At 41.3% G+C, this 26,132-nt stretch overlaps 2 protein-coding genes across 7 annotated transcripts in view; one reads left to right on the top strand and one right to left on the bottom strand.

Annotated features, from left to right (window-relative positions):
• Positions 1-14,120, bottom strand: part of lcmt1.S (leucine carboxyl methyltransferase 1 S homeolog) — a 33,841-nt gene extending 19,721 nt beyond the window's left edge. Inside the window, exons 1-3 of one of the 3 annotated variants that reach the window (XM_018239278.2) lie at positions 13,957-14,120; positions 12,039-12,130; positions 6,633-6,754 (exon numbers count right to left, since the gene is read on the bottom strand). In XM_018239278.2, coding sequence (XP_018094767.1) covers positions 6,633-6,754; positions 12,039-12,130; positions 13,957-14,045 — 303 coding nt within the window. In that variant the 5' untranslated portion in view covers positions 14,046-14,120. The remainder of the gene's footprint in view (positions 1-6,632; positions 6,755-12,038; positions 12,131-13,956) is intronic. The other 2 variants (XM_018239280.2, XM_018239279.2) reach the window with 2 other exon arrangements.
• Positions 14,121-23,585: 9,465 nt separating this feature from the next.
• arhgap17.S (Rho GTPase activating protein 17 S homeolog) overlaps positions 23,586-26,132 on the top strand; it is a 92,179-nt gene continuing 89,632 nt past the window's right edge. For 2 of the 4 annotated variants that reach the window (XM_041578470.1, XM_041578469.1), the window contains exon 1: positions 23,586-23,962. In XM_041578470.1, the coding sequence (XP_041434404.1) occupies positions 23,910-23,962 (53 nt within the window). In that variant the 5' untranslated portion in view covers positions 23,586-23,909. The remainder of the gene's footprint in view (positions 23,963-26,132) is intronic. The other 2 variants (XM_041578468.1, XM_041578467.1) reach the window with 2 other exon arrangements.

The raw sequence follows: 26,132 nt of genomic DNA, 5'->3' as shown, positions 1-26,132 counted from the left end.
TAATGTTTATACAACAGAGGTTGTTTACGGAGCCCCAGTGTGCAAGTGCTGGAGAACTATGCAGTGCAAGAGCATGTCCCTTAGTGCTCACTTTACACACACTTGTGCCCGTATAATAGATTTTATATTGGTGACTATTGCATCCTGAATGCTCTGTTATAAAGGTAGCTAAATTCTAAGCCATAAAGCAGGAGAGGACTGCTGTGTCATGAAAGACAGGAAGGAAACAACCATTTACTGTAATTATATGTCAACATTCAAACACAAACGTGAGAAAAACTTTTTAAAGTTTCAGATAATAATCACGTTGTCAGAAACACTGCAAAAAGGAAAGGATTGAGACTGTAGTATAAATCATAAGAGCAGGGTCATATTTTATGGTGGCAGTGCCCAATTAAAATAGAATCAAATATTGATGGCGAGGTTGGGGATTGATCTTCAACAACAACTAAACAGCGATAGGCTGAGAAACACCAATATAGAACACTACTGTCACCATCTTGCCCTACTTTAAGGGGAGGCCGATTTATCAGGGCCAAATTTATCGCAATATTTTCTGAAAACTACTCCGATCAAACCCGCATGGGGTTTTTCTCAGTATTTATCAATAAACTTTCCCAAAAATTTTCTTTGTGGGGAAAAAACCCCGGAAAAAACGTGAAAAAATGAATCTTACAAATTTTTGGGATTTTCCACCCGTACTCTGATTTTTTCTGATTTTTGCTCGAAAACCACAAAATCTTCAGATTATTGCACGAAACTCAGCGCAGATCAAGATATCTTTGGCACTTCTCCCATTGACTTACTGTATATGCAACCTCGGCAGGTCTGAGATACTGGATTTTCAGATTTAGACTTTTTCAATCCTCGGAGTATAATAAATCCCGAAAAATTTGTGTTTTATTTTTCCACTAAAAATTTGGATTTATAGTAGAAAAAAATTTTTTTTTTGGGGGTTTTGGCATTCGGATTTTAATAAATAACCCCCCCTGCTGCCACTAGGCCTTCCTACCCCATGTTCTTCTACTCGCCCCTACTATGCGCCCAATTACCATTTAAGTCATTTGGAGAAGTCCAGGGATCAATTTGGAGTTGTTTGCAGCCTTCCTGTCAATCAAGTTTATTCCGGAGAGTTTTTAAAATTCGAATCAAATTCGTTTCGAGTTTTCGATTGAATTCATTCGAGTTTAAAAAATTTGATTTTTTAAATAAATTTCAAATGGTCGAATTTCTAATTTATGAAAGTTATGAATTTGAAATTCGACCTTTGATAAATGTGCCTCCCCATGGCCAAAGGATCTGGACACCTGCCTGTACAACATCTCATTCCAAAACCAAGGGGATGAATATGGAGTTGGACCGCTCTACAAAAATGTCTAAACTTCTGGGAGGGCTTTTCTCTAGATGTTGGAACACTGTTGCTGGGATTTGCTTCCATTCAACTGCAAGAGCATTAGTGAGGTTGAATAAGGTCTGGATCGATTGATGTCTCGAATCATCCCACAGGATTTCAGTTGGGTTGAGGTCAGGGTTTTTTTTTGGCCCAGTCAGGTTCCTCCTCTCCCTTTTCAGCAAACTCAATTTTGCTTTGTTCATGGAGCAATTATTGTGCCGGGACAGAAAATGTCCTTCACCAAACTGTTGCCCCAAATTAAGAAACAGAGGATTGTCAAGAATGTCATTGAGATAGTGGCACCTTGTCTGCAATGGTGGCTGTGCTATCTAATTAAAGGATAAGTAAATCTGTAAAATAAGTGAATGTAAAATTGATGATAGTGCTATTCTGAGCACTTTTGCAATGTACTTTCATTATTTATTTTGTTTTTATTCCAAGATATTAAGGGATGTACTGTTAATATGAATGAATTTTGTTACAACAGCAGCACCTGCTGGTAATTTTCCCACCAGTCTGACAACCAAGTAGTCAAGGAAGTTGTCAGGAGAAAGAAAGAGGCTGCTCTGATGTTCTTCTGCTTAGGAAAAAACATTAAAAACCTTTCTCATATCTTTCCTAAGCAGAAGAACATCAGAGCAGCCTCTTTCTTTCTCCTGACAACTTCCTTGACTACTTGGTGGTCAGACAGGTCATGTTAACAGTATCTGTATCCCTTAATATCTTGGCATAAATACGAAATAAATAATGAATGCACATTGCAAAATGTAAAATAGTACCCTTGTCAATTTTACATTCACTTATTTTAAAGGTTTACTTATCCTTTAAGATGATTAGATGGGAAATCCACATACATACGGCCATATAGTGCAATTCCAAATTCTCCCCCAAGCTCCAATACGCACATCTAAAATGTCTTCTTACTGCAACATTTCCAACAAACATTAATTACACATTTTCTGTTATTTGTATAGATTACTGCTACTAAAAACAGGTCTCTGCTGTGTGTCCCTTCTATCCAATTCTCTTTCATTCGGATAAAATCTAGCAAAAACAGCCCCAAAAACCTCAGAGGCAGCATCTAAAAGACTTAGAACAAGTATGGGAAAAAATCTCAAATTCTAAGCCTATAACTAGTGCACATTCCCCTGAGACAAGGGACGGGGTCAGTTTTCCTTCATATCAATACGGAAATTCTTATCTGTAGGAAAATGTGTTCTGTGTGTTTGGGTAGCCTTTATCTCAGCTGTTTTATACAGGCAGCTCAGTCACTTTCATGGGAATGGAAAAAATATCTGTCATTCTTGATAGCCCAATGAGGAGTCCAGCGTCTCCTTGAGGATGGAGTGGAAATATTCACGCTTTGAGACTATGACCTATGTACGGCTTATCTTCCATGCGTGTAAATTCCACTTAATAACCACCAACCCTATTGCTGAGCAAAGCTGCAGATAACCCTTTCTTTGCTCCTTTACCAACGCAGGAAAATATTTGCTACGGCGTTGCGACCTATAGCAACCAATCAGAAGTCTGCACTATGCCAACTGTTTAATTATTATGGGTTGCTATAATAAATAGTAGCAACCCAATGTACAATGTATACAATGGATATACGGTTTTAGTGGATCTGACAGTTGAACATCAGGGTCACCATGGCCAGCTGACAGTGCGCAATTTTTTGCCACATTATTATTTCAGTATTAATAATAAGTGTCAGTATATATTTATTATATCGTGAATAAAGTACCCCCTATTGTAAAATATAAGGATATTATAAGTCACCAAGGAGTTCCGTGACCATATACAGTGCTTTGCAAAAGTCTTTACCCCCCCTGGCATTTTTCATGTTTTGTAGCCTCACAACATGGAATTAAAATGGATTGTTTGAGAGTTTGCACCATTTCATTTACAGAACATGCCTACAACTTTGAAGATGTTTTTTTTTTTATTGTGAAACAAACAACAAATAGGACAAAATAACAGAAATCTTCAGCGTGCATAACTGTTCACCCCCCCTAAAGTCAGTACTTTTGCAGCAATTACAGTCTCTATGAGCTTGCCACATCTTGCCACTGGGATTTTTGCACATTCCTCAAGGCAAACTGCTCCAGCTCCTTCATGTTGGATGGTTTTCGCTTGTGATCAGCAATCTTTAAGCCTGACCACAGATTCTCAATTGGATTGAGGTCTGGACTTTGACTAGGTCATTCCAAAACATTTAAATGTTTCCCCTTAAAGGAGAACTAAAGCCTAACTAAAGAAGTAGCTATAAATGTTGTACATTATGTTTTGGGCTTTGTACCAGCCCAAGGCAACCACAGCCCTTTAGCAGTAAAGATCGGTGTCTCCAAAGATGCCCCAGTAGCTCCCCATCTTCTTTTCTGCTGATTCACGGCACATGCTCTGTGCTGCTGTCACTTACTGAGCTTAGGGACCCACTCACAATATACAGTACACATAGAATAGAAATGTCACAATATAAGGCTGATTAGTAATTAATACAGATAATTACTACATGGCAGCACAGAAACCAGTGCAATTAGCACCGAATTTAATAATCAGCCCTGTAGCATCAGCTTATATTACAGGGGAAGCTCATTTTCTGCTGGATAATTAGTGACGAGCCCTAAGTTTAGCTTCTCAACAGCTGCTCAGAGCCCACTGAGCATGTGAGTGTCACAGACACTTTCCAAGATGGTGACCCCCTGTGACAAGTTTGAAGTCCTGGATCATTGCTGCTATTGACAAGCTGAAACTTTAGGCTGGTGCAAGTTCAGTAAATAAAATCTGGCATTTTTAGCTAAATTCATTTTTAGGCTTTAGTTCTCCTTTAAACTCGAGTGTTGCAGTTTAGCAGTATGCTTCGGGTCATTCTCCTGCTGGAAGGTGAACCTCGGTCCCAGTCTCAAATCACAGGCAGACTGACACAGGTTTTGCTCAAGAATATCCCTGTATTTAGCACCATCTTTCCCTTGACTCGGACCAGTTTCCCAGTCTCTGCTGCTGAAAAACATCCCCACAGCATGATGCTGCCACCACAATGTTTCACTGTGGCCATGGTGTTCTTGGGGTGATGGGATGTGTTGGGTTTGCGCCAGACATAGCATTTTCCTTGGTGGCCAAAAAGTTCAATTTTAGTCTCATCTGACCAAAGCACCTTCCTCCATACATTTGAGGAGTCGCCCATATGCCTTTAGGCAAACTCAGAACGTTGCTTCTTATTTTAAACTTTAAGTAATGGCTTTTTTCTGGCGACTCTTTCATAAGGCCCAGCTCTATGGAGTGTACAGCTTATAGACAGATGGACAGATACTCCAGTCTCTGCTGTGGAACTCTGCAACTCCTTCAGGGTTACCTTTGGTCTCTCTGCTGCCTCTCTGATTAATGCCCTCCTTGCTCAGTCTGGGAGTTTTGGTGGGTGGCAGGTTTGTTGTGGTACCATTGTTGTGGTGCCATGTCAGAAAGGTGTGTTTATACCGACAGATCATGTGACACTTAGACTGCACACAGGTGGACTTCATTTCACTAATTATGTGACTTTTGAAGGTAATGGTTTGCAACAGGATTTTTTTAGGGGCTTAATGCACATGTTTTTGTGAGTCATGTGACAAAAATGACATCCCTTAGCTCTGTCTATAACTGAGGACATCACTAAGAGCAGTTTATAAGAATATCATTTACAGGATATTTATGGATTTTGTGTATTATATATTTAAATACAGGATGGGGTCTGTTATCCGGAAACCCATTATCCAGAAAGCTCCAAATTATGGAAAGGCCGTCTCTCATAGACTCCATTATAATCAAATAATCTAACTTCTTAAAAATGATTTCCCTTTTCTCTGTAATAATAAAACAGTAACTTGTACTTAACCCAAACGAAGATATAATTCATTATTATCGGAAGCAAAACCAGCCTATTGGGTTTATTTCTTGTTTACATGATGATGAAGTAGACTTATGGTGTGAAGAACTAAATTACAGTAAGATCTGTTATCTGGAAAACACCAGGTCCTGTGCATTCTGTATAACAGGTCCCATACCTGTAGTATGTTTTTTATATATATGTGCCTCCATGACATCTGAATAGGCCCAAAACTTGGCTGGCTGTATGAGATTGCTCCCACTGACTCTGCCAGCAGCAATCTACTTTCTATCTGTCCTCTCCTGCAGGCTCATTGGCACTTACAGAATAAAGTCAATTCTTCTCCTGAAGGCTGGCTGCATAATGCCAGGACTGACTCGTACTGCCTGCATGATTTTGGAACTTTAGAGGTGCCTGCAGACATAATGTTACATAATGATGGGTATCCCTGTGTGCAGAAAGCACACACATAGGGGCATATTTATCAAGAATTTGTGAATTTTTGTGTGAGGATTTTTCTACCTCGGATAAACTCAAATTTAAAATGTTGGCGGGTTTATGGAAAAATCCAAACGTCAAAAATTCCCATGAAAAAAAGATGGGAAAAAACTTTAATGATAGAAAAGCTTGTATGGATCGAATTTATGTCTCAAAAACTCGAATTGATCGAGTTTTCAAATAAAAAAAATTTACATTCGAAATTGGATTTTTCTTGGATTTTTTTTGCTTATTAACTCATACACAATCGAGTTTTTGAAAATTTAACTCGAATGCGTGAGTTTGGGTGCAAAAACAAATTTGAATCGTGGAAAAAAAATCACATTCAATTTTTTTTTAAACTTTGCCCCATAATGTAAAATACCAGTCAAACATAGAGTTGGCTCTGACTTACTCCAGAAAAAGGGGATTATTGTTACCACAAACACAAATAGGGTAAAGCAAGTTGCTTTGCTATTGGGAGGCTGCTGTGAGTAAGAGCAGCCTCATTATCAGCCTGTCTTAATTAAGAATTGAAGGTTGCACATTGCTGCCATCTACTGACCAAGGATATTATTACATCTTTTGTATGACTTAGAGCAGCAACAACGCTACCCATACATCCTAGGCACACAACTAATCAAAAGAAGTTAGAAGAGCTGATTTTAACTCTTGAAACAATATATCAGAAGAGTCAGACCCAGAGAGTCAAAAGAGATCTACAAATACTGATTTGAACAGCAACTGTGTTATTCGCGGTTCATGCCTGTACGCTCCATTTGTTTCTTCCCAGATCTTATGTTTTCTCAAATTTTACGTTCCTTTCACTGGGTCCCTTGAGAAAGGACAATACAATTTTTATACAGCAACAGAAAGGAAATAAACATAAAACAATACCTTTAATCTCCAGAAGGTTGTGTCCAGTCCAGCACCCAGATTAATGATCTGACAGTTGCACTCTGTCTTCCTCAGGAAGGCATTCAGCAACAAATTAACCCCTTGAACCCGTGCGTAGTACCCTAATTAACGAGAGAATATATAGTCTATATCCTGCAGGTTTCATGATCAGAAAATAAGGATTACTTACACTTACTTCCATATGTAATAAAAGCACACAGCCTGCCCAGGTGCAGTAACTCATGTCAACCAATAGGATGTTTGATTATATACAGGTGACCAGTAAATTTTTAAATTTTAAAGGGCATGTAAAGTCTAAAATAGAATAAGGCTAGAAATGCTGTATTTTGGATACTAAATATAAACATGAACTCACTGCACCACAAGCCTAACCAAACAAATAATTTATACTTCCAAAGTTGGCTATAGGGGGTCACCAACTTGTAACTTTGTTAAACATCTTTGCAAGACTAAGACTGTGCACATGCTCAGTGTGGTCTGGGCTGCTTAGGGATCGTCATAAACAAAGCTGCTTGAGGTCTGCATGGCTGGGAAGGCGGGGGCTGGCCCTGCTGTTCAGTTAGGGACTGTCTGACAATTCCTATCCACAGCAGTAAATGAAGTGAGAATTTCACTGCATACAGTCAGGTTTCTTATAAAAACAATGCACATTTTTTAATTAAAGTATATTGGAGATAGGTTTATTTTTCATTAAAGAAAGTAAAAATGGGATTTTATTTTTTTTTGCCTTTACATGCCCTTTAAGTTGGCCATAGACGCAAAGATCCTATCGTACGAATCCTCGATTTGTAAGATTTTTGGACCGTGTGTGGAGAGTCCCGACATTTTTCATCCGGCGGAAATCGGTCGATTGGTCGATCGCACAGGTTTGATTTTGTCCCGACCGATCCCGCCCGAGCCCATCTCATCGTAATCGGATTATTTGGCCATAGGGCCGAACATTCAGATTACCCCCGATATAGCGATGCCCGTTAGTGGCATATCAGGGAAAGATCGTCTTGTTTGGCGATGTCGCCAAACGAGCGGATCTTTTCGTCTATGGCAACCTTTACATGCTGATTGGTTGCTATAGGTGACTAAACCTGTAGCAAACATTGCATCTTGTATTACATACCACCACAACTTATTCCAGGCAGATAATTATTGAATATACTGAAAAAGGATCAGTAACAACAAAAAATTAAAATGTGTTAAATTATATGATTATAATACCGTATATACTCGCGTATAAGCCGAGTTTTTCAGCACCCAAAATGTGCTGAAAAACTCGACCTCGGCTTATACGCGGGTCATACGCCAATCCCTCACCGGATCCCTCACCTCCCTCTCCCATATATACTCCGTATATACGCCAATCCCTCACCGGATCCCTCACCTCCCTCTCCCATAGCGCATCAGGACTCTGTGACTGACTGTCACGATCGCCGCCCGGAGCAGGTCCAGGAGCTCCGGGCGGCGCGTCCTTCCCTGCCGGCATCCTTCCAAAATGGCGGCGCCCATGGCCGCCACGTGGGTAGAGGCGCCGGCGCCGCTACCCATGTGGCGGCCATGGGCGCCGCCATTTTGGGAGCGACGCCGGCAGGGAAGGACGCGCCGCCCGGAGCTCCTGGACCTGCTCCGGGCGGCGATCGTGACAGTCAGTCACAGAGTCCTGATGCGCTATGGGAGAGGGAGGTGAGGGATCCGGTGAGGGATTGGCGTATATACGGAGTATATACGGTATTTGAAAGAAAATAACCCCTACTTTCAGCACCTGGGTGTGTCATTAGTAACTCCTCACTTCATTGATATTCATAGGCTCACAAAATGGGGTGTGGGGACCAGGGCCCTTTTGTATAAAGTGTTGTGTTATTTCCCAGCACCCACTGCTAGCCCTGTATTCTATATGGATTATCTTCTCCCTACAGGAACCAGCATGGCAGCACCAACTGCTAAACAGGGGCTTATTTATAATAATGGGATTATTGGACCCCCTTCCCCCATCCAGGCCATATTCTCCTAGAAGAGTTTGTGACCAAAATAAGCAGAGGAATTTCAAAGCTCTTGCTGCAGACTGTAAACATTTACATGTGTCCTGCACACTGTTGGGGCCGCAGAAGGAGCCTCGTATGTAGTTGCTGCATCTTTCCATCTCTCTGCCCCTGGTTGAGTTATAAGTTATTTTACTGTGACTGGTGTGCTTACAATTTTTTTTTTTTAAACTGTGGGCAGGCCTACCTTTCATTGTTATTCAGTGGGTGCAGGTACAGATTGATTTTCAATCAGCCCCTAGGTTTATACACGAGTCAATAAATTTTTCCAGTTTTCTTAGGTAAATTAGGTACCTCGGCTTATACACGGGTCGGCTTATACACGAGTATATACGGTATATTGTAGTGTAATTGAAGATTATTTGCTTGAGAAACTATATAGATACATAGTAACATAGTAAGTAAGGTTGAAAAAAGACACATGTCCACCGAGTTCAACCTTTTTTTTTTTTTTTTTTTATTAACTACCTATCTGCCAGTTGATCCAGAGGAAGGCAAAAAAAAACATCTGAAGCCTCTCCAATTTGCCTTAGAGGGGGAAAAATTCCTTCCTGACTCCAAAATGGCAATAGGACTAGTCCCTGGATCAACTTGGACTATGAGCTATTTCCCATAACCCTGCTGCTTTGTAGCCATGGTTCCCATGCAACCCCTTGTCCTTGGGAGCTGTCCCAGACCAGGAATTGCTTCTTAAATATTCCCCTGAAACAGCTCGTTATTTTGATCTAGAATATTAACCTACCGATTACAACAAATACCACTAGGGTTACTGTAGCCAGTTAGAAGCTCAACCATGTCTCCAATATAAAAGGCAGATTGGTGAGCAAAAATTGTGTATAAGTAGTGAAGAGTATGAACACTGGGAGTAGGTGAGTTATGTGTGTTACTATGAAAAATACTTTGAAAATAATGGCTGGTTGTATTACTGGTTTATGTCAGGTAAAATAGAGAGAATTGCACTATATTGTAGCCGCTGTAGGAGTCGGGTGTGTGCCCCTGGAAACCATAACTAGAGGAAAACCTTTAAAATTAAACATATAGCAGTGTTCAGGGTAGTGATGTGTGGGTCAAAAAAAACTCGACCCCCAAAAACCTGCACCCAACCCTAACCCGCCAAGCATTCCAATTTATATGGCAGCGACCAATTAAGATGTCACAGAAGGGGGAGGGGCACACCATGGCGCGAGTATATAAAAAGAAGAATGTCTGGCGGAAGTGGGGAAGTTGTGCACATGCCTGTGGCCCGGAAACTTTGTTTGGAAGTCTAAATGAATCAATGGGCTTTGGGTCGGCCGCTCATTACTAGTTCAGGATGCACTTCTAAGCTGTTTTGTTATTTATATTATTTATTTTGTTTCAAAGCTAATAAGCTGTTTATAAATGGCTAGTATAATAAATTTCATAGCAACATCGCCACCTGCTGCCCAGATTTCTGACTGTACAATTGGGAAGTTGTGAAGAATCAGCAGCAAAAGACTTGATAAAAGGCCCAGTGTGGCCCAAAATGTTGGCTTTATATCATCATGAGCCAATAAAGCACTTATCTTAGCATCTATAATCACTTCTCCAGTGTGCTGCTGATTCTTCACAACGTACCTTGTATATATGTGACCTAAAGCAGTTTGGGTCAAGCAGTTCAGCGCCTGGTACTCTAACTAAGCTTCTGACCAGGTTGAGCACTCGAGTACTTGATGTGAATTTCTACAATTGGGAAGAACATTCTCAAAAGCAACACGGAGACGTGTTGTGATGATGCTTTGCTCAAAAAACAGATGAGAACATTTTTCTCTCCTTTAGAATTTTTTCTTCTCAACTGTAGTTGGAAAACCGGCTGTTTATAAACAGCTAATAGCTTTGAAACAAAGAAAGTAATGGGAAATTAAAAAGTGCTTAGAAGAGCTTTTTAAAGGGGAAGTCTAAAATAGAATAAGGCTAGAAATTCAGTATTTTGTATATAAACATAAATATGAACATACTGCACCACAAGCCGCCTAATCAAACAAATGATTTATGCTTTCAAAGTTGGCCACATGGGGTCGCCATCTTGTAACTTTGTTAAACATCTTTGCAAGACAAAGACTGTGCACATGCTCAGTGTGGTCTGGACTGCTTAAGGGTCGTCAAATTATCAAAACAGCACAAGTCAAATAATATCTGCCAGAAGCCGATACAGCAAGACTGATTAATGATCTGAATATGCAGACTGCACTGGGTCCTGTGTTGTCATGTAATCTAATGTGGATTTTATAGTTTTTGTATTGTTTAATACAAACTTTCTCCAACTCTGCAGAACCAGTGGCTGCAGCAAAATAATCCTCCAAATAGAATCTCAGTTTATCTGTTTCAATCTGGCTCCATGATCTTTGTCCCTGCAGCTGGAGTTGGAAACAGTAAAGGGGATGTAAAGGCAAAAATAAAATCCAATACAAATCTCTACACAGTCGCCGACTGCTCTACAGGGAAACAATCAAAGCTGCTTGAGTTCCGCACGGCTGGGACGTAAGGTGGGGGCTCCCCCTGCTGTTCATAAGTATGATTGTTTCCCTGCAGAGCAGTTAGGGACTGTCTGACAATTCCTATCCACAGCAGTAAATGAAGGGAGAATTTCACTGCATACAGTCAGGTTTATTATAAAAACGATACACATTTTTTAATTAAAGTATATTGGTTTATTTTTCTTTAAAGAATGTAAAAATAGGATTTAATTTGTTTTGCCTTTACATGCCCTTTAAGGTTTACATTTCCTTTAATAGACTTATACACACATTAACAATCACAGTGTAAAAGTAAATGTGATAATGTAATTAACTCTATACAAGAAGCCTGGTTAATTCTGAAATTTAGATCAGAGAAGCAGTTAGTAAAGGTAGCCATATAGCCAATAAAAGCTGCCAGCTCGGACCTAGGTTCGAAAATCCCATCGCATGAGGACTCCATCAGCATGTTGATGCAGTCCTCATCCAATAGGCCTTTATAGGCCCAAACCTGATTTAGCCCAGCAAATGCATTTTGGCCACCAGTTTGGTGGCCAAAATGCATCTCAACCTGTTAATCTGACATGCCATAGCCAGACCAATAGGTGTAGTGTGAGCTTCCCTATAGTGCGGTCTTTGAAGAAAAGGAAGTAATGAGAACGAAGAGAGAAAAAAAGAAAAGAGGCAAGAAGTAGGAGAAGATAATAGAAGAAAATTAAGAAATAAGGAGGAAATAAGAGGGAAGAAGAAGAAGAAAGAAGGAAAATAATTAAAGATGAAAAATATGAAAAGAGAAGAGGAGAAGAAAGAAGAAAATATATAAGAAACAAAGTCATTTGTAATTTCTTCCCAGCCCTAATATCATATTGGGATGCACTTACCTCTGTTGATCTCTGGTGCTTTGCGTTCTTTTGCCTGTCGCACAAAGTACTGAATGTATGGGTCTTTCCAGTAGCCGCTACTGACTGCAAACCTGCCAATAACAATGAGACAACTGAGCACGGGGTGGGATTGAAATAGAGCGGTATTAGGAAAGTGTAAGGAGAGAATTATTTGCTTTAGAAGGAGCATAAAAACGATTTCCTCTGAAATACCCTCACTTTTATTGGCCCTACAGTGAAATGAGGGTGCATCAAGCTGCACCATCTATGGGAGGAGGGGGGACTCAGCTTAAAAGACCAGAAGCATCAGGCTAAACGCTGAGTCAACTGAGATTCCAGGTAACAGACACAGTACAGACACTTGGAATTAATCAGGACCACATTCTTAAAGTGGACCTGTCACCCAGACATAAAAATCTGTATAATAAAAGTCCTTTTCGAATTAAACAGGAAATCCAAATTCTTTTTCTTATTAAAGCATTCATAGCGGTTGTAAACGCATTTAAAACTTAGCTGTCAATCAAATATTGTCTGCCCCTCCTCTATGCCTTAGGGATAGAGGCAGGGCAAGCAATTACTTTCACTTTCCATTCAGCACTTCCCCCAGTTCTCTTTACCATTTAATTGTGTAGCCAGGGCATGGGGATGGACATCAGGTCCCCCATTCTGGTGCACAAACAAGATTCTGAGATGATACAAGACTTGTCTTAATAACAGTGTCCACAAAATGGCTCCTGCCTGCTTGTTATAATTATGAATTCCCAGACTGAAGGAAACAAGATTCAAATAATTTATATAGTGTAATTAAAGTTAATTTTGCTTGACGTGATAAAATAGGATTTGGAATAGTTTTTCTTGGGTGACGGGTCCCCTTTAAGAGACAATTACTTACAAAAGCAGAACTATCAGTGAAAAACGGTCAACATGACCTATAGGTAACTTTTAATGCAGATTAATATTTAGGGACAGATTTATCAAGGGTCGAATTTCGAAGTGTAAAATACTGAGAAATTCAACCATCAAATTAAAATACTTTGAATTTGAATATCGAAGTTGAAGTATTTTTCACCGAATTTGGCCATCAAACGATCAAAGTAAAATAGTTCGATCGTAAGATTAAATCGTTCACATCGAACGATTCGAATGATTTTAGCGTATGATCAACGATTTTACTTCGATGTGTGAAGACTTAGAAAACTGCTCTAGAAGGTCCCCATAGGCTAACATAGCACTTCGGCAGGTTTCATTTGGCGAAGTATTGAAGTCAACGTTTTTTTTTTAAAGAGACAGTACTTCGAAAATTCCCTCGAATTCACTTCAACCCTTGATAAATCTGCCCCTCAATGTAGATTAATATTTAGTGTCAGTATCACTTTAAGGGGGTTGTTTGCCTCTAAATGAAGTTTTACTACGATGCAGATGATGATATTCTGATTTTCATTTTTCTATTGTTTGTGTTGTTTATTCAGCAGCTCTCCAGTTTGCAGCGTCAGCATACTGGTTGCTAGGATCCAAATTCCCCTAGCAACCATGCACTGATTTGAATAAGAGACTGGAATATGAATAGGAGAGGCCTGAATAGAAAAAGGAGTAATACCAATAAATGTGTCGCCTTACAGAGCGTTTGTTGTTAGATGGGGTCAGTGACCCCTCATTTGAAAGCTGGAGAGAGTCAGAAGATGAAGGCAAATAATTGAAATACTATAAAAAATGAAGGTCAAATGAGAAGTTGCTGAGAGTTCTCCATTCTATAATATAATAAAGGTTTGAACAGCAGCTTGCCATACGATATACACGAATTCCCCTAACTCTATGTTGCCTTTATATATTCACTAGTAACCCACAGTAAGTATAAGCCGTCGCAGACAAAGCTAAACAGGAACTCGTGGGCTAAGGAGCTACCACACTGCTGCCCCACCTCTTACATATGGAGGCATCGTCACAGGTCCCTCTTACAGCCTCGTCCGCTGTGTCAGAGTCTGGCCCGGGACCGGCACCTTTGGACATCTCGACACCGCTGTCTATAGTGCCGCTTTCCCCCTAAGAAATGTCACGATAGCATGTTGACTTTCTGCAGCCAATAACATTTGCTTGTCACGCCTCCTCGGCTTTTCATTGGTTAAAAAATGATAAGTTCTCGCCCATCGGCTTAATACAAAGTTTTATTGGCTAAGGCGAAAGCGAGGCGTGAAACCAAAAAAAAACAGGAAGGGATAAGAACTTCCGGACGATTGATCGCGCTGTACTTCCGCAGTTTGTTTTATTCACTAGGGAAGAGGATAGTGTAAAGCAATCACATTTTTTATTGGTGATAATTGATAGGGCGTCCTTGCTAACATAATGGAGTAAGTCTGGAGCCCTCCATGTGTGGGGTGGAAGTTCTAACCTCAACCAAAGAAATCTGTGCTTAAAGGGATTTCCACACAAACTTAAAGGAATTGTTCAGTGTCAAAATAAAAACTGGGTAAATAGATAGGCTGTGCAAAATAAAAAATGTGTCTAATATAGTTAGTTAGCCAAAAATGTAATGTATAAAGGCTGGAGTGACCGGATGTGTAACATAATAGCCAGAACACTACTTCCTGCTTTTCAGCTCTCTTGGTTTCCACTGATTGGTTACCAGGCAGTAACCAATCAGAGACTTGAGGGGGGGCACATGGGTCATAACATCTAATTTCTGTTTTTAATTTCACACTGAACTGTTCCTTTAAGCCTTTGAAAAGTAAAAATAATTTCAAGCAACTTTGAAATATTTATCAATTTAAAAATACATTTTTAAATTGGTTTGCTGATGGCTAAACCGAAGGGGGGGGGGGGTTGGGCAGATAACATTGGGGGTGGGGCAGTGATGTAGGAACAGGCATGGTGACATCAGAGGTGGGCATAATGATGTTGGTGGAGTTATGACACCATGGCAAGGTTATTGCATCACTTAGTTAAAACTGGCTGGATTTCTATCCAGTATTCTCAATATTTTAAAGTATTGATGCCCAGTTCAAAACCACACAGGTGGCCAGGGCCGGAACTAGGGGTAGGCAGAGTAGGCATGTGCCTAGGGCGCAAAGCTGGGGGGCGCCAGGCACGTACCTGCTCTGTCGTCTACCCCGTGTCCGGTCCCGTCTCTCCCAGACTGGCGAGTGTAAATTTCATGAAACTGCGCCTCTGCGCATGCGCGAACACCATTTTAGCGAAGCTTTGAGCATGTGCACTGGAGCGTAGTTTCGCGCATGCGCAGTTTCACGCGCACTGAGCCAGCGCCATGGCCCACCAGGTTGCCTAGGGCGCCTGGCCGGGTTGGCCCGGCTCTGCAGGTGGCAACCAGATTTGTGGAAAGGCCACCAAGGCCCATGCCTTGGGTGGTAGGATTTTAGGGGACGGCATGATTCCCAACCACACCCACATTGGTTCAGAAACACTGAGGATGCGCAGGAGAGTTTTTTTAAATTTCCTGTTCACCAATCCCCATTGCTCTGGTCCCAATGGCGAAAAGGAGGGGACTGGGGTGACAAACGGCAGTGGGCCTAGGGGCTCCCACTATGTAAATCCGGCCCTGGTGGCAACCGTATCTCTAGCTATATTCTGCTTGATGATTAAGCCCAATCCTTTAATTACAGGTATGTGATCTATTATACAGAAATCCATTATCCAGAAAACTCTGAAATACAGCAACGCTAATTTAGAACAAAAAATTCTTATTTTTGATTGATTTGCTTTTTTTTTTGTATCTGTAATAATCTGTACTTGATAGTAACTAAACCATGCTGAGGTGAGTATCTTAGTATTTAAACGCTTTTCATGTATTGGCCAGATTATTGTTCAGGTTTCATAAGGCTGAAAACCGAACAGGAATTTAAGACCCGAACAGGCCTTACAAAAACGGAACTGTCGGGTCAAAACCAAATAGGTGACAACCCTACTTTTCATGATTTTTAATGGTTTCTGACAGTTCCCTAAGCCTAGCCCCCTGCTCTCCTGCTGATCTGTCTGATTACTTTGCTGAGCTGGCTGACTACTGTTACTTTGTATTAACAGCCACCTGTCCTCAGCCTGTATCCTCCAAACCCCACAATTCCCTGCACACGTGATTTCAATAAGAAAAGGAACATCACAGTGCAATGCATTGTGGGTTATGTAGTTCCTGCATGCTGTCTGTAAGCTGTGGAGAAGTTGTTACAATCTGTAACATCAGTGTTTAGTCCCTCCTTCCCTGCCAGGATTTCAAATGATGCAGAAAGAGAAGAACTGTTAAACAGCTGGATTTCAGCATAGAAAATGGAATTTATTCATACATTTTGAAGAAACAGGTATCTGTAATTGGTATATTGGGGTTTCTGTGTTATGTGGGCCTCTTCGTCACATTTTGCTTTGGAAGCTAGAGTTCCCTTTTAAATTTTGATTATGGATGATTTTGGACTATTTTTTTTTACTTTTTTGTTAACCATATTTTTCTTTTTGTGTTTATATTGATTTTTATTATTTGCACTTAAATGCCACATTGTATTATATATATGAATGTTATGGTTTTGAAAATGTTTATAGAATCACTGTGGGCCGAATGAGGTCTACTTTACCTAGAATACCTTAGGTTTAATTGGGTTAAAGGTTATTTTGGATATGTACGAACACATGGTTATGGTCTTTGTAAACTTGATAAAGGGTATCTACCCGAAACATGTCATGTAACCACAACCTGGAATAAAAGTTTAGCAGAGATTCTGCTGGAGTTCTTTTTACTTTATTATTTTGATTTACTGGCACAGTGGAGTTGTTGGCACAGAGCAACTTAATTGGAAGCAGAGCATTCAATTTCTCTTCAGCTATACAGACCAGCAACAACCGTTTACCTTGGAGTTCTAACCTCAGACCTCCCAACATTTTGTAAATAGAAAAAGGGACAATAAGATTTGCTGCGCAAATTGGGGGCGACTTTTTTGTCCATGCCTGTTTTTGTGGCCACACCCCCTAATTACCATGTTCATTTTACAAAATGTGGCTGGTTGTGAAAGTTTGAACACATTTGTTTGGTTTTTATGTGTTATTACAGTTTTGCTAATGAAGGTGAATTGCCCTTTAAGCTGCAAGTCATGTTTCCCTCAAGATATCTGCTTATCTTAAATTGTTACAATTGTTTCTTTGCTTATCTTAAATTGTTACAAATGTATCTTAAGTGCAACTGACACTTATTGTGGGCTCTCTGCCAAAAGCCAATTAAGTTTTAGAAACTTTGTATCTGTTTTGGCTGTTCAGTGCAGGAGATCAAAGAGAAAGTTTGGACATTTCAGTAACAATCCTGGACTGCGGGCTGAGCTGTCAAAACCAGGACTGTTGGGAGGTATGTAACTTGCTTAAAAAAGCTACAGGATGGACTCATATTTTAAAATATAATAGATGAAGCATACTCCAATTTTTGCCAAAATATGGACTTGTTTCATGTCCCCTTCTCCACCACCAGGACCCCATCTAGATTTTCTGCATGTGCCATTGACCTAAACAGTTCTGTCCATCCCAGACTGACCAGCAGGGGGCACTCTTGAGGAATGGTGAGACAATGATATAGATCAGTGGTCCCCAATCTTTTTTAACCCGTAAACCACATTCAAATGTAAAATGAGTAGGAGAGCAACACAAGTGTGAAAAAGTCAAATGATGGTTCTGATTGGCTATTTGGTAGCCCCTATGTGGAGAGCAGCCTACAGAAGACTCTGTTTGGCAGTACACGTGGTTTTTATGCAACTAAAACTTGTCTCCAGACCAGGGATTCGAAAATAAGCACCTGCTTTGAGGCCACTGGGAGCTACATACAAGGGCTGGTGAGCAACATGTTACTTGCTAGCTACTGGGTCACTTATATAGATAAAATAATATGGGTAACATAGAATATGAGGGGGGTTCTGTTGTGTTATAAGAAATTTTACAAGCAGCCAAGAAATTCATATGCACAACTTTTATGTTGGGTACCTACAAGCCACATACTATATAGGTATACAGTATCTATGCAGGCTGTCAGGCCCGGACTGGCAATCTGTGGGTTCTGGCAAAAGCCAGGGGGGCTGCTATAAGGTCCCATAGAAAGTCACTATTTAGTGGGCTGGTGGGGACTGTTTGGGCCTCTGTGTGGGCTGATTGGGCCTCTGTGTACCTGAAATGGCAGGGCCTATTTTAATTCTCAGTCCAGACCTGCAGGCTGTGCATCTAACTGTTCATTATATAGTGAATAAAGTACCCCCTCTTGTAAAATATAAGGATATTATTAGTTACCGAAGAGTTTCATGACCACATAAAAACACGAGGCCGAAGGCCGAGTGTTTTTATACAGGTCATGGAACTCCGAGGTAACTTCTAATATCCTTATATTTTACAACTGGGGGTACTTTATTTATTATAATACACAAATTTTAGTGAGTCATGTGACAGAAATGACATCACTACTCACCGTTTATAACTGATGACATCACTACTCACCGTTTATAAGGATATAATTTACAGGATATTCATGGCTTTTGTGTATTATAAGGAAATACTAAAATGAAAACAGCAATGTGCCGCACACATATTATCCCTTCACCTTTTCCACTCCAATTTAAGCACTGGCAAGAAACACTGAGTCATGAAATTCTGGGAGGTCAGGACTAGTGTGTCATGAAATACTAGGAGCCAGTGAACACTGGGGCGCTGTGCCAGAGGGAGTCATAATGTGGTTCAGTGCTGGGAGTTGCTGGAGTCACTGAGCAATTTAATGTGCGTATGTGTGGGGATGGCACTGTGATCTTTATTTTTGGGTTTGCTGGAGTGAGGAGAAACGTGTATCTAGTAAGTAATGTGGATGTACTGGAGTCACTGAGCACTTAAATGAGTGTGTGGGGATGGCATTGTGATACTGTATTTACTTCTGGGTTTGCAGGAGTGAGGAAAACATGTATCTAGTAAGTAACATGGTTGCAAATGGGAGTGGACAGTGCTGGAATGGGCATAGCAATAAGATGCTGAGTATTTTCCAAAAATATATGATTTTTTTCTGGGGTCAGCTTACTCATATGAGTTCTTATGACACTATAATATGGTGCTGCTGTGTGTGCTAAGGGGGCATAAGCCATATATACAGTATATAAAATGCTAAATTGGCTGAAAGGGAAAGGTTTGTGTTGAATCCAAGATTTGGTTTGGGATTTGGGAACCCCTGCACTTTTTGCAGGAATCACATGAATTTAAAGCTTTGGACACCTGAATATATCTCAAATCTGAATACTGTATGCAAAGTAGGGTTCTGATTCCCATCAGTATTTGGTAAATCAACAATCCAACATATTCCAGAGCTGCAAATCTAAAAAGTAGGGCTTGGTAATAGTTTGTCAGGGAGATGTTGCTAAACTGCATGCAAGGGTAGCCCTGAAAATAATATCTCCTTAATGTGAAGGCTCCCTTGCATCCTAGTGCCCTATAATGTGAACCTTTTTTCAGCAAAATCACCATAACAAAAAGTACTTCTGCAGTATATATGTGCCCAATTATGGGCACTAAAATATAGCTAATTCTGGTAGCTCTACCTATTTGCCACTTTCTGCAGACTGAGATATGCCTTTGAGAACAAACAACACTGTATAACGCTGTCACAACACTGATCATGGAGTGTCTGTTGATACAAACGTTATTTGTGATGGTCTGTCACTGCATCAACTGAAATATACAACACCCCCCCCCACCAAAAAAAAAATATTTGCAAATAAGCAGACTGAATGAATATTTTATTTTTTTGTTTCTTATTTAAAATATTCCTTTTATTATTATCCGCTAGATGGCGCTTATCCCACATTATTTTTTTCCACCTGCTGCTCAAGTGCTAATCATACATTCTAAATAAACTGTACAAAGCATGAGAAGCTGAAAGGAATTATTTTAATACTAGACATTAAGCCCGTTACGGGCGCTAGAACATATGAAGTCAAACATTTATAAAAACAGAATTGTTCTAGTCGGAAAAAAATTCGCCAGAGACGGTCCGTGGGGCACATGCGCAGTAGCACAATCCCACGGACACAGGGACTGGACGCAGAGACACTTCAACTTTATTATATAGGAAAAGCGACATGAATCAGGTAAAACACTAAAAATGTTAGTACTACATAACATGTCCAAGAGTGTTCATATCACCAAAAGCAACAGGGTACCCCTTCTAATATAACATGGTCTTAGTTGAAAAATCAATGGCAATTTTGGGTTGTTCTCCCTGACCTAGGCTAGGGCCCCTAGTTCCAGTAAAAGCTAACCTTATAAATATATTGTATAATGACAGTCCTGACAATTCCATACTTCTTTCTGGCAACAATTTGGACAAGGCTCTTCCCTGTTTCAGCACAATAATGCCCCCATGCACAAAGCCAGGTCCGTTCAGAATAGTGTTGCTGAGATTGGGAGAAGAAGAACTTGGCTGGCCTTAACCCAACTGTGACTTGTGCTCTGATAAACTTCAGTCACTCTTTACTGCTATACTGCAAGTTGGAGTGATATCACCCCACCCTTTCCCCCCAGCAACCTATTAACAGAACAATGGGAAGGTAATCAGATAGCAGCTCCCTAACACAAGATAACAGCTGCTTGGTAGATATAACAGCAGCACTCAATAGTAAAATCCAGGTCCCACTGCGACACATTCAGTTACATTGAGTAGGAGAAACAACAGCCTGCCAAAAAGCAGTTCCATCCTAAAATGCTGGCTCTTTCTGAAAGCACATGATCAAGCAAAATGACCTGAGATGCACCTACACACCAATATTACAACTAAAAAAATTACATTTTATAATGTAGAGTGAATTATTTGCAGTGTAAACAATGCAATTTAGAAATAAAAACAACATCACAAAAATAACGACAGAATCCATTTAAACAGCAGTTTACCTACTGATTGGTTTCTGTTTCCCATATATATATATATATATATATATATATATACTGTATATTACATATTTGTATTGTATGTACTGTAGGTGGCACAATTTACATTAAAATAGGATTAGATTTAGTAAGAAAAAATTGGTTTGATAATTAGCCCCAATAAATAAATGGAATGTAAGTCAGCTTCTAATTGTAATAATGTCACTGCTGCACCTCTGTGACGATACAGGAATGATGTGGCACTGGCTGCTGAGTGTGTGACACATGTAGATGATGAATCACACACAAGTATATTACATTACACACAGCACCATGTGTTTATTCTGTTTATGGGCCCTGCATGCAAGTCAGCACTCTGAGTCACCATGTGTTTAGGCTTAGTAACTTGCTACTGTCACAGCCAGGTCTGCTCCACCTCCTGTGTCACCCAGTCCTATGCCATTGGGTGCTCCAGGCACTTCCTGAATGGGCAGGGACATAGGTGGCTGAACAAGAAGGAGTGCAGGGCCCTGGGAGATCAGCCATCAGAACTCTTAATTCGGCGTTTATTCTGTTTTACACCAAAGTGTACCTGCATTTTCCATAGGAATGACATGACTTGCCTCTTTTATATTATTCTTCAGCAATAAGGTCTTGTGACTTGACTCCAGTAGTAACTTAACAAGGCACCTTGTCCTCGGCCCCAACAGCAAAAATGTTTTTAACCAACTTCTGTTAATGAAACCCTTGAGTCTCATTTTATTGGTTTAATATAATATAATAATAAATAATAAACTTTAAGAGCCGAATTTCTGTTTTTTTAAAATGCTCACTGCACTAGCAATGCGGCACCCCTCGACCTGATCCCACGCTATAAGTTAGAAGTGCTGAGCAGGAGGGGGGCGGCATTGGGGTTTCTGCCTCAGACAGCAGCAGCCCCTGAAACGCCCCTTTTGCCCATAAAAATATGCCTCATTAGGACCGGGTTTTTGCCACAAACCTGCGCCTCTAGAAGGCCAAACTGCCCCTACCAGCCCAATAAATAGTGTCTATGGCATCTTACAGCAGCCCCTTTAGCATTTGCCAGAATCCAGATTCCCAGTCTGGGCCTTTGTGAAGGAGTTTATTGGAGGTCTGTTGAATTGCATTGACACTTTACAAGCCTCACAGGCTGAGAAATATATATCTATGGGCAGTGGTACATGAGGAAATTCTCAGTGTGATCTCCAGTTAAGTAGGTGGGTGGTAAAACACTTATAATTGCCCCTCCATTCACCTGAATGACAACTAGGGTTGTCACCTTTTCTGGAGAAAAATACCGGCCTTCCTATATATTTATCTTTTTTCCCTATTCATAACATTGGGACCAACCATCACTTTTACTGGTCAGGTGGCAACCCTACTGGCAACTGCCTGGACCCTGAAAGTGCACTAGCAAGTCTCCTTTGTGAGACAAAATGCTGGAAAGACATTGCCCTTATTTTGGGTTGCCACACTTTCTGGAAAAAAAATACTGGCCTTCCTATATATTTATCTTTTTTCCCTATTAATAACATTGGGATCAACCATCACTTTTATCGGCCAGGCCAGGTAAAATACCGTAAAGTAGAGTATTTGTAGGCCGCGCACTCCTGGGCATCAACACAATTTGCTCCTCTCCAGATAGTTAAAAGGTAAATTCTTTATTAAGACATAGTATCAATCAAACAAACTTAGCACCTGAGGTCTGACGCGTTTCATGAGGAACTCTGAGGAAGTGTTGTATCACGAAATGCGTCAGACCTCAGGTGCTAAGTTTGTTTGATTGATACTATGCCTTAATAAAGAATTTACCTTTTAACTATCTGGAGAGGAGCGATTTGTGTTGATGCCCAGAAGTGCGCGGCCTACAAATACTCTACTTGACTGTTGGCGTTCCCCCTAGTGACGGACTCGGGGCTGGCTGCACCCGGGTCACTACCTTTGCAGGGTAAGATTTTTAGCTCTGTTTTCACTGTTTGAATACATGCACAACAGACTTGGGAAACCCGGTGTCTATACCTAAGAGTGGGGTCCGGGGCAATTTGCACCTGGACCAACCGATGTTTACGGTGAGCAGGGTTCAGTCAGTATTAAGCTAAAGAGCTAAAATCAATACCCGCAAAATTATTTTATTCTTAAGATTTAAGCTAAGTTTTAGAGCCGGGTTTTGCTCCTCTGTATAGGTAAAATACCGGCCAGGTGGCAACCCTATCCTTATATTGCCAGTGACTTCCCTATTAATAACATTGGGTACAACCATTATTTTTACCAGCCAGGCCGGCAACCCTACCTGGCTGGTAAAAATGATGGTAGATCCCAATGTTATTAATAGGGAGGGAAAAAAGAAAAATATATAGGAAGGTCAGTATTTTTTTTTTTTTTCAGAAAAGGTGGCAACCCTAGTTGGGATAAATATATATATAATGAGCAAAACAGAAAAAAAGTTTGTAATCCACGAAAAAAGAACCTGTAAATCTTTTTTTCTATTTTGCTTTGTGGGTGACAAAGGTCTGAGGCAAGGACACCATTTTGTTTTAAGGACGATTTTACTTCATTTTTAAAGATACTTTATTTCCTGTATAAAAACAGACCGTACCACGGGGGGTGGGGGACGTTCTAGCCCAACAACATCTGGAGAGTCACAGGCAGCGGGGTTTCTATCTACCTGTGCGCCCCTACTCCCAAGGTTGTGGTTGACTGTCCTGTGGCCCAGGCTTTGCCCGCCGAAGTGCATGCTGGGAGTTGTAGTTTGTCCGCAGCTGGAGGGCCACAGGTTGGGAAGTTGAGAACAGCAGTAGGTAGAGGGAAGGAGAAAGAGGGAGGAGGCAGTTTCTGGACTGGGAGGTGCCGCCTTCTCCCACTCACCGGGCTCGGGACGTAGATCGTAAGTGTAGGGGCTCCCTGAGTTCGAGCCGATGGATTAGCCGGAGGAGTAGGAGCCGGTTCCAAGTTGGGTCAGTGGCAGTGCGAGCACAGGGCACCATGAAGAAGCAGTTCAATCGCATGAAGGTTCTGGCGAACCAGACTGTAGGGAGGTGAGTGCGCGGCCGCAGCGGGACTTGGACTCCAGGGGTAGAACTTAGTGTTTGTGGGGATCCTGGGGAACTGCAGTCCCTGACTCTGGGGCAAGTTGGGGATCATTGAGACTCAGAGTTGGGCGGGACCCTGTCTCGGGACTGACTCACTTTAGGGCAAGTTTGGGACCCGGGTGACTGATTCCTGGGCTGGGCCCCGAACTCTGGAATATGTTGGGGCTCTAAGTGTCTAAATACAGAGCAATTGGGTGGCTTGAGACAAGTTCGAGCATGTCTTCTGGGGCCCCTGGAGTGACAGTGTCGTTTTCTATTGGATAGCAGGTCTGGTCAGTGTGTCCATGGCAAGGTGGAGGGTTAGTAGAGAAAGTACATGTCAGGGATACACTGTACTACTATATATATGTTATTACTTGCATTATGTTGCTCTTTACTGCTTGGGGATAATCAGGTGTGTGCCAGGAGTGCCCCTACTTACTAATGTCAGATCTACGTTTAGTGATGTTGTCCAATAATGATCTACATCCATTAAAGCAATGCTTGCGTTCTGCTCCATGGAAAATATGACTTAAACATTATATTGATTTAGGAGAGAATGTATATTGCTATATTAATCAAACAACTACTTCCTTATGTGACCTTAACATAATAAATATCTGAATGAAAAGCATGAAATAGGAGGGTGATCTAGACATATAGATATCTACCGATGCCCCGCTAAAGGTCTATTGGTAGCTCCCGATAGTCCTTTTGGTGTTTGCCATTGGTATGGCCAGTACAAAGTGATCGGGGGGGTTCCTTGGGGCGCTGTGTATATGTTGTAGCAGTGATTTGGCGCTGGGTACTGGTTCAGGCGCAGTCTGACGGCCACCGGAATTTTATAATAAGTATGGGAGCTGGAAGTCTCCAGCGCACAATGTGGCCTGACTCACACAGTCGTTATTGCCTGGCAACGTTCGGCGTATGAGAGCTCTAGTGCGCAAAGGCGCACACCCACCGTTACTCTGCCCACTGGTCTACCTCTGGCCCGGCCTGAGAGTGTAAATATGATCTGGCATGGTGGCAACCTTTCTCGTCTCAAGCTGGCCATAGATGCAAAGATAGGATTTGTACGATTTTCGGATCGTGTGTGGAGAGTCCCGACATCTATCGTGCAACGCCGATCGGCCGTTCAGGCGATCTTCAGTGGGAGACTGTCACCGGCTTTTGTCGGACATAACTTTCATACAATTGCTGTCAGGGGCAGAACATCGGCTGATCTGTACTTTTTCTACTTTATTTGATCTGAATGGTTAGTGGCAGGTCAGGAGATGGGGAAGTCGAACGATCGGATCTTTGCATCTATGGCCAGCTTTACACTTTCCTCCGATCCTCATATCTGCTCCTTTCCCGTCTTCACTACCACTATGCTCCCTCTATGTTCTGTGTCCTACCCAAATCTCCCGCACAATTATATGCTGTTTCTCATAAATCATCACGTTTGAACGGTGATTGCCTAGCAACACGTTTTGCCGAAATTTAACGGTCGCGGGTTTAAATTCTGGGGTGGCTATGGGTATCTGGTTGTTTGTTTGTAATCTGACGAAGATCCCTGTGAGGGATCGAAACGTTGAGTGGAATAAATACTTTTTGCCTGCATTTAAGACAACCCCATGAGTGTCGCTATTCTTCATGCAGATATATAGATGTAGCTATCTACCCATCCCCAGCTAAAGGTCTACTGGTAGATCCCGATCTACCTTTTGGGCACCCCTGGTGTTTGCCATTGGAATGTCCAGTGCAAGTGATCGGGGGGGGGGGTTCCCTGGGGCACTTTGTATATGTTGTAGCGGTGATTTGGCGCTGGGTACTGGTTCAGGTGCTGACACTTTGTTGTGAATGTATTAGAGTTGGAGGTTGGACCCAGCATTTCCAATTTTAGGATCTAGGCCTTAACTTGTCTGTGTAAGACCATACGGGTCTCTGCGCAGAGTATGTAGGTCCACTTACGGCAAGTGTATTCCAACTCAGGCTTTCTGCTGGGATTCAAGGCACGATATAAAAGCCCTGGTGAGTTTCAGATGCATAACTGCCAAGTGGCATCTCTATTTCTATATAGAACTATAGTGAGGGCTTGATCAGTGTGGATATTACACAGCATGGAGTTTCTGCCCCTTATAGTTTTTACTTTGTA

Source organism: Xenopus laevis, chromosome 9_10S (assembly GCF_017654675.1).
Source record: "Xenopus laevis strain J_2021 chromosome 9_10S, Xenopus_laevis_v10.1, whole genome shotgun sequence".
Classification (NCBI taxonomy): Eukaryota; Metazoa; Chordata; class Amphibia; order Anura; family Pipidae; genus Xenopus; species Xenopus laevis.
The sequence above is the reverse complement of the archived record's forward strand: the minus strand, read 5'-3'. Positions and strand labels throughout refer to the sequence as shown.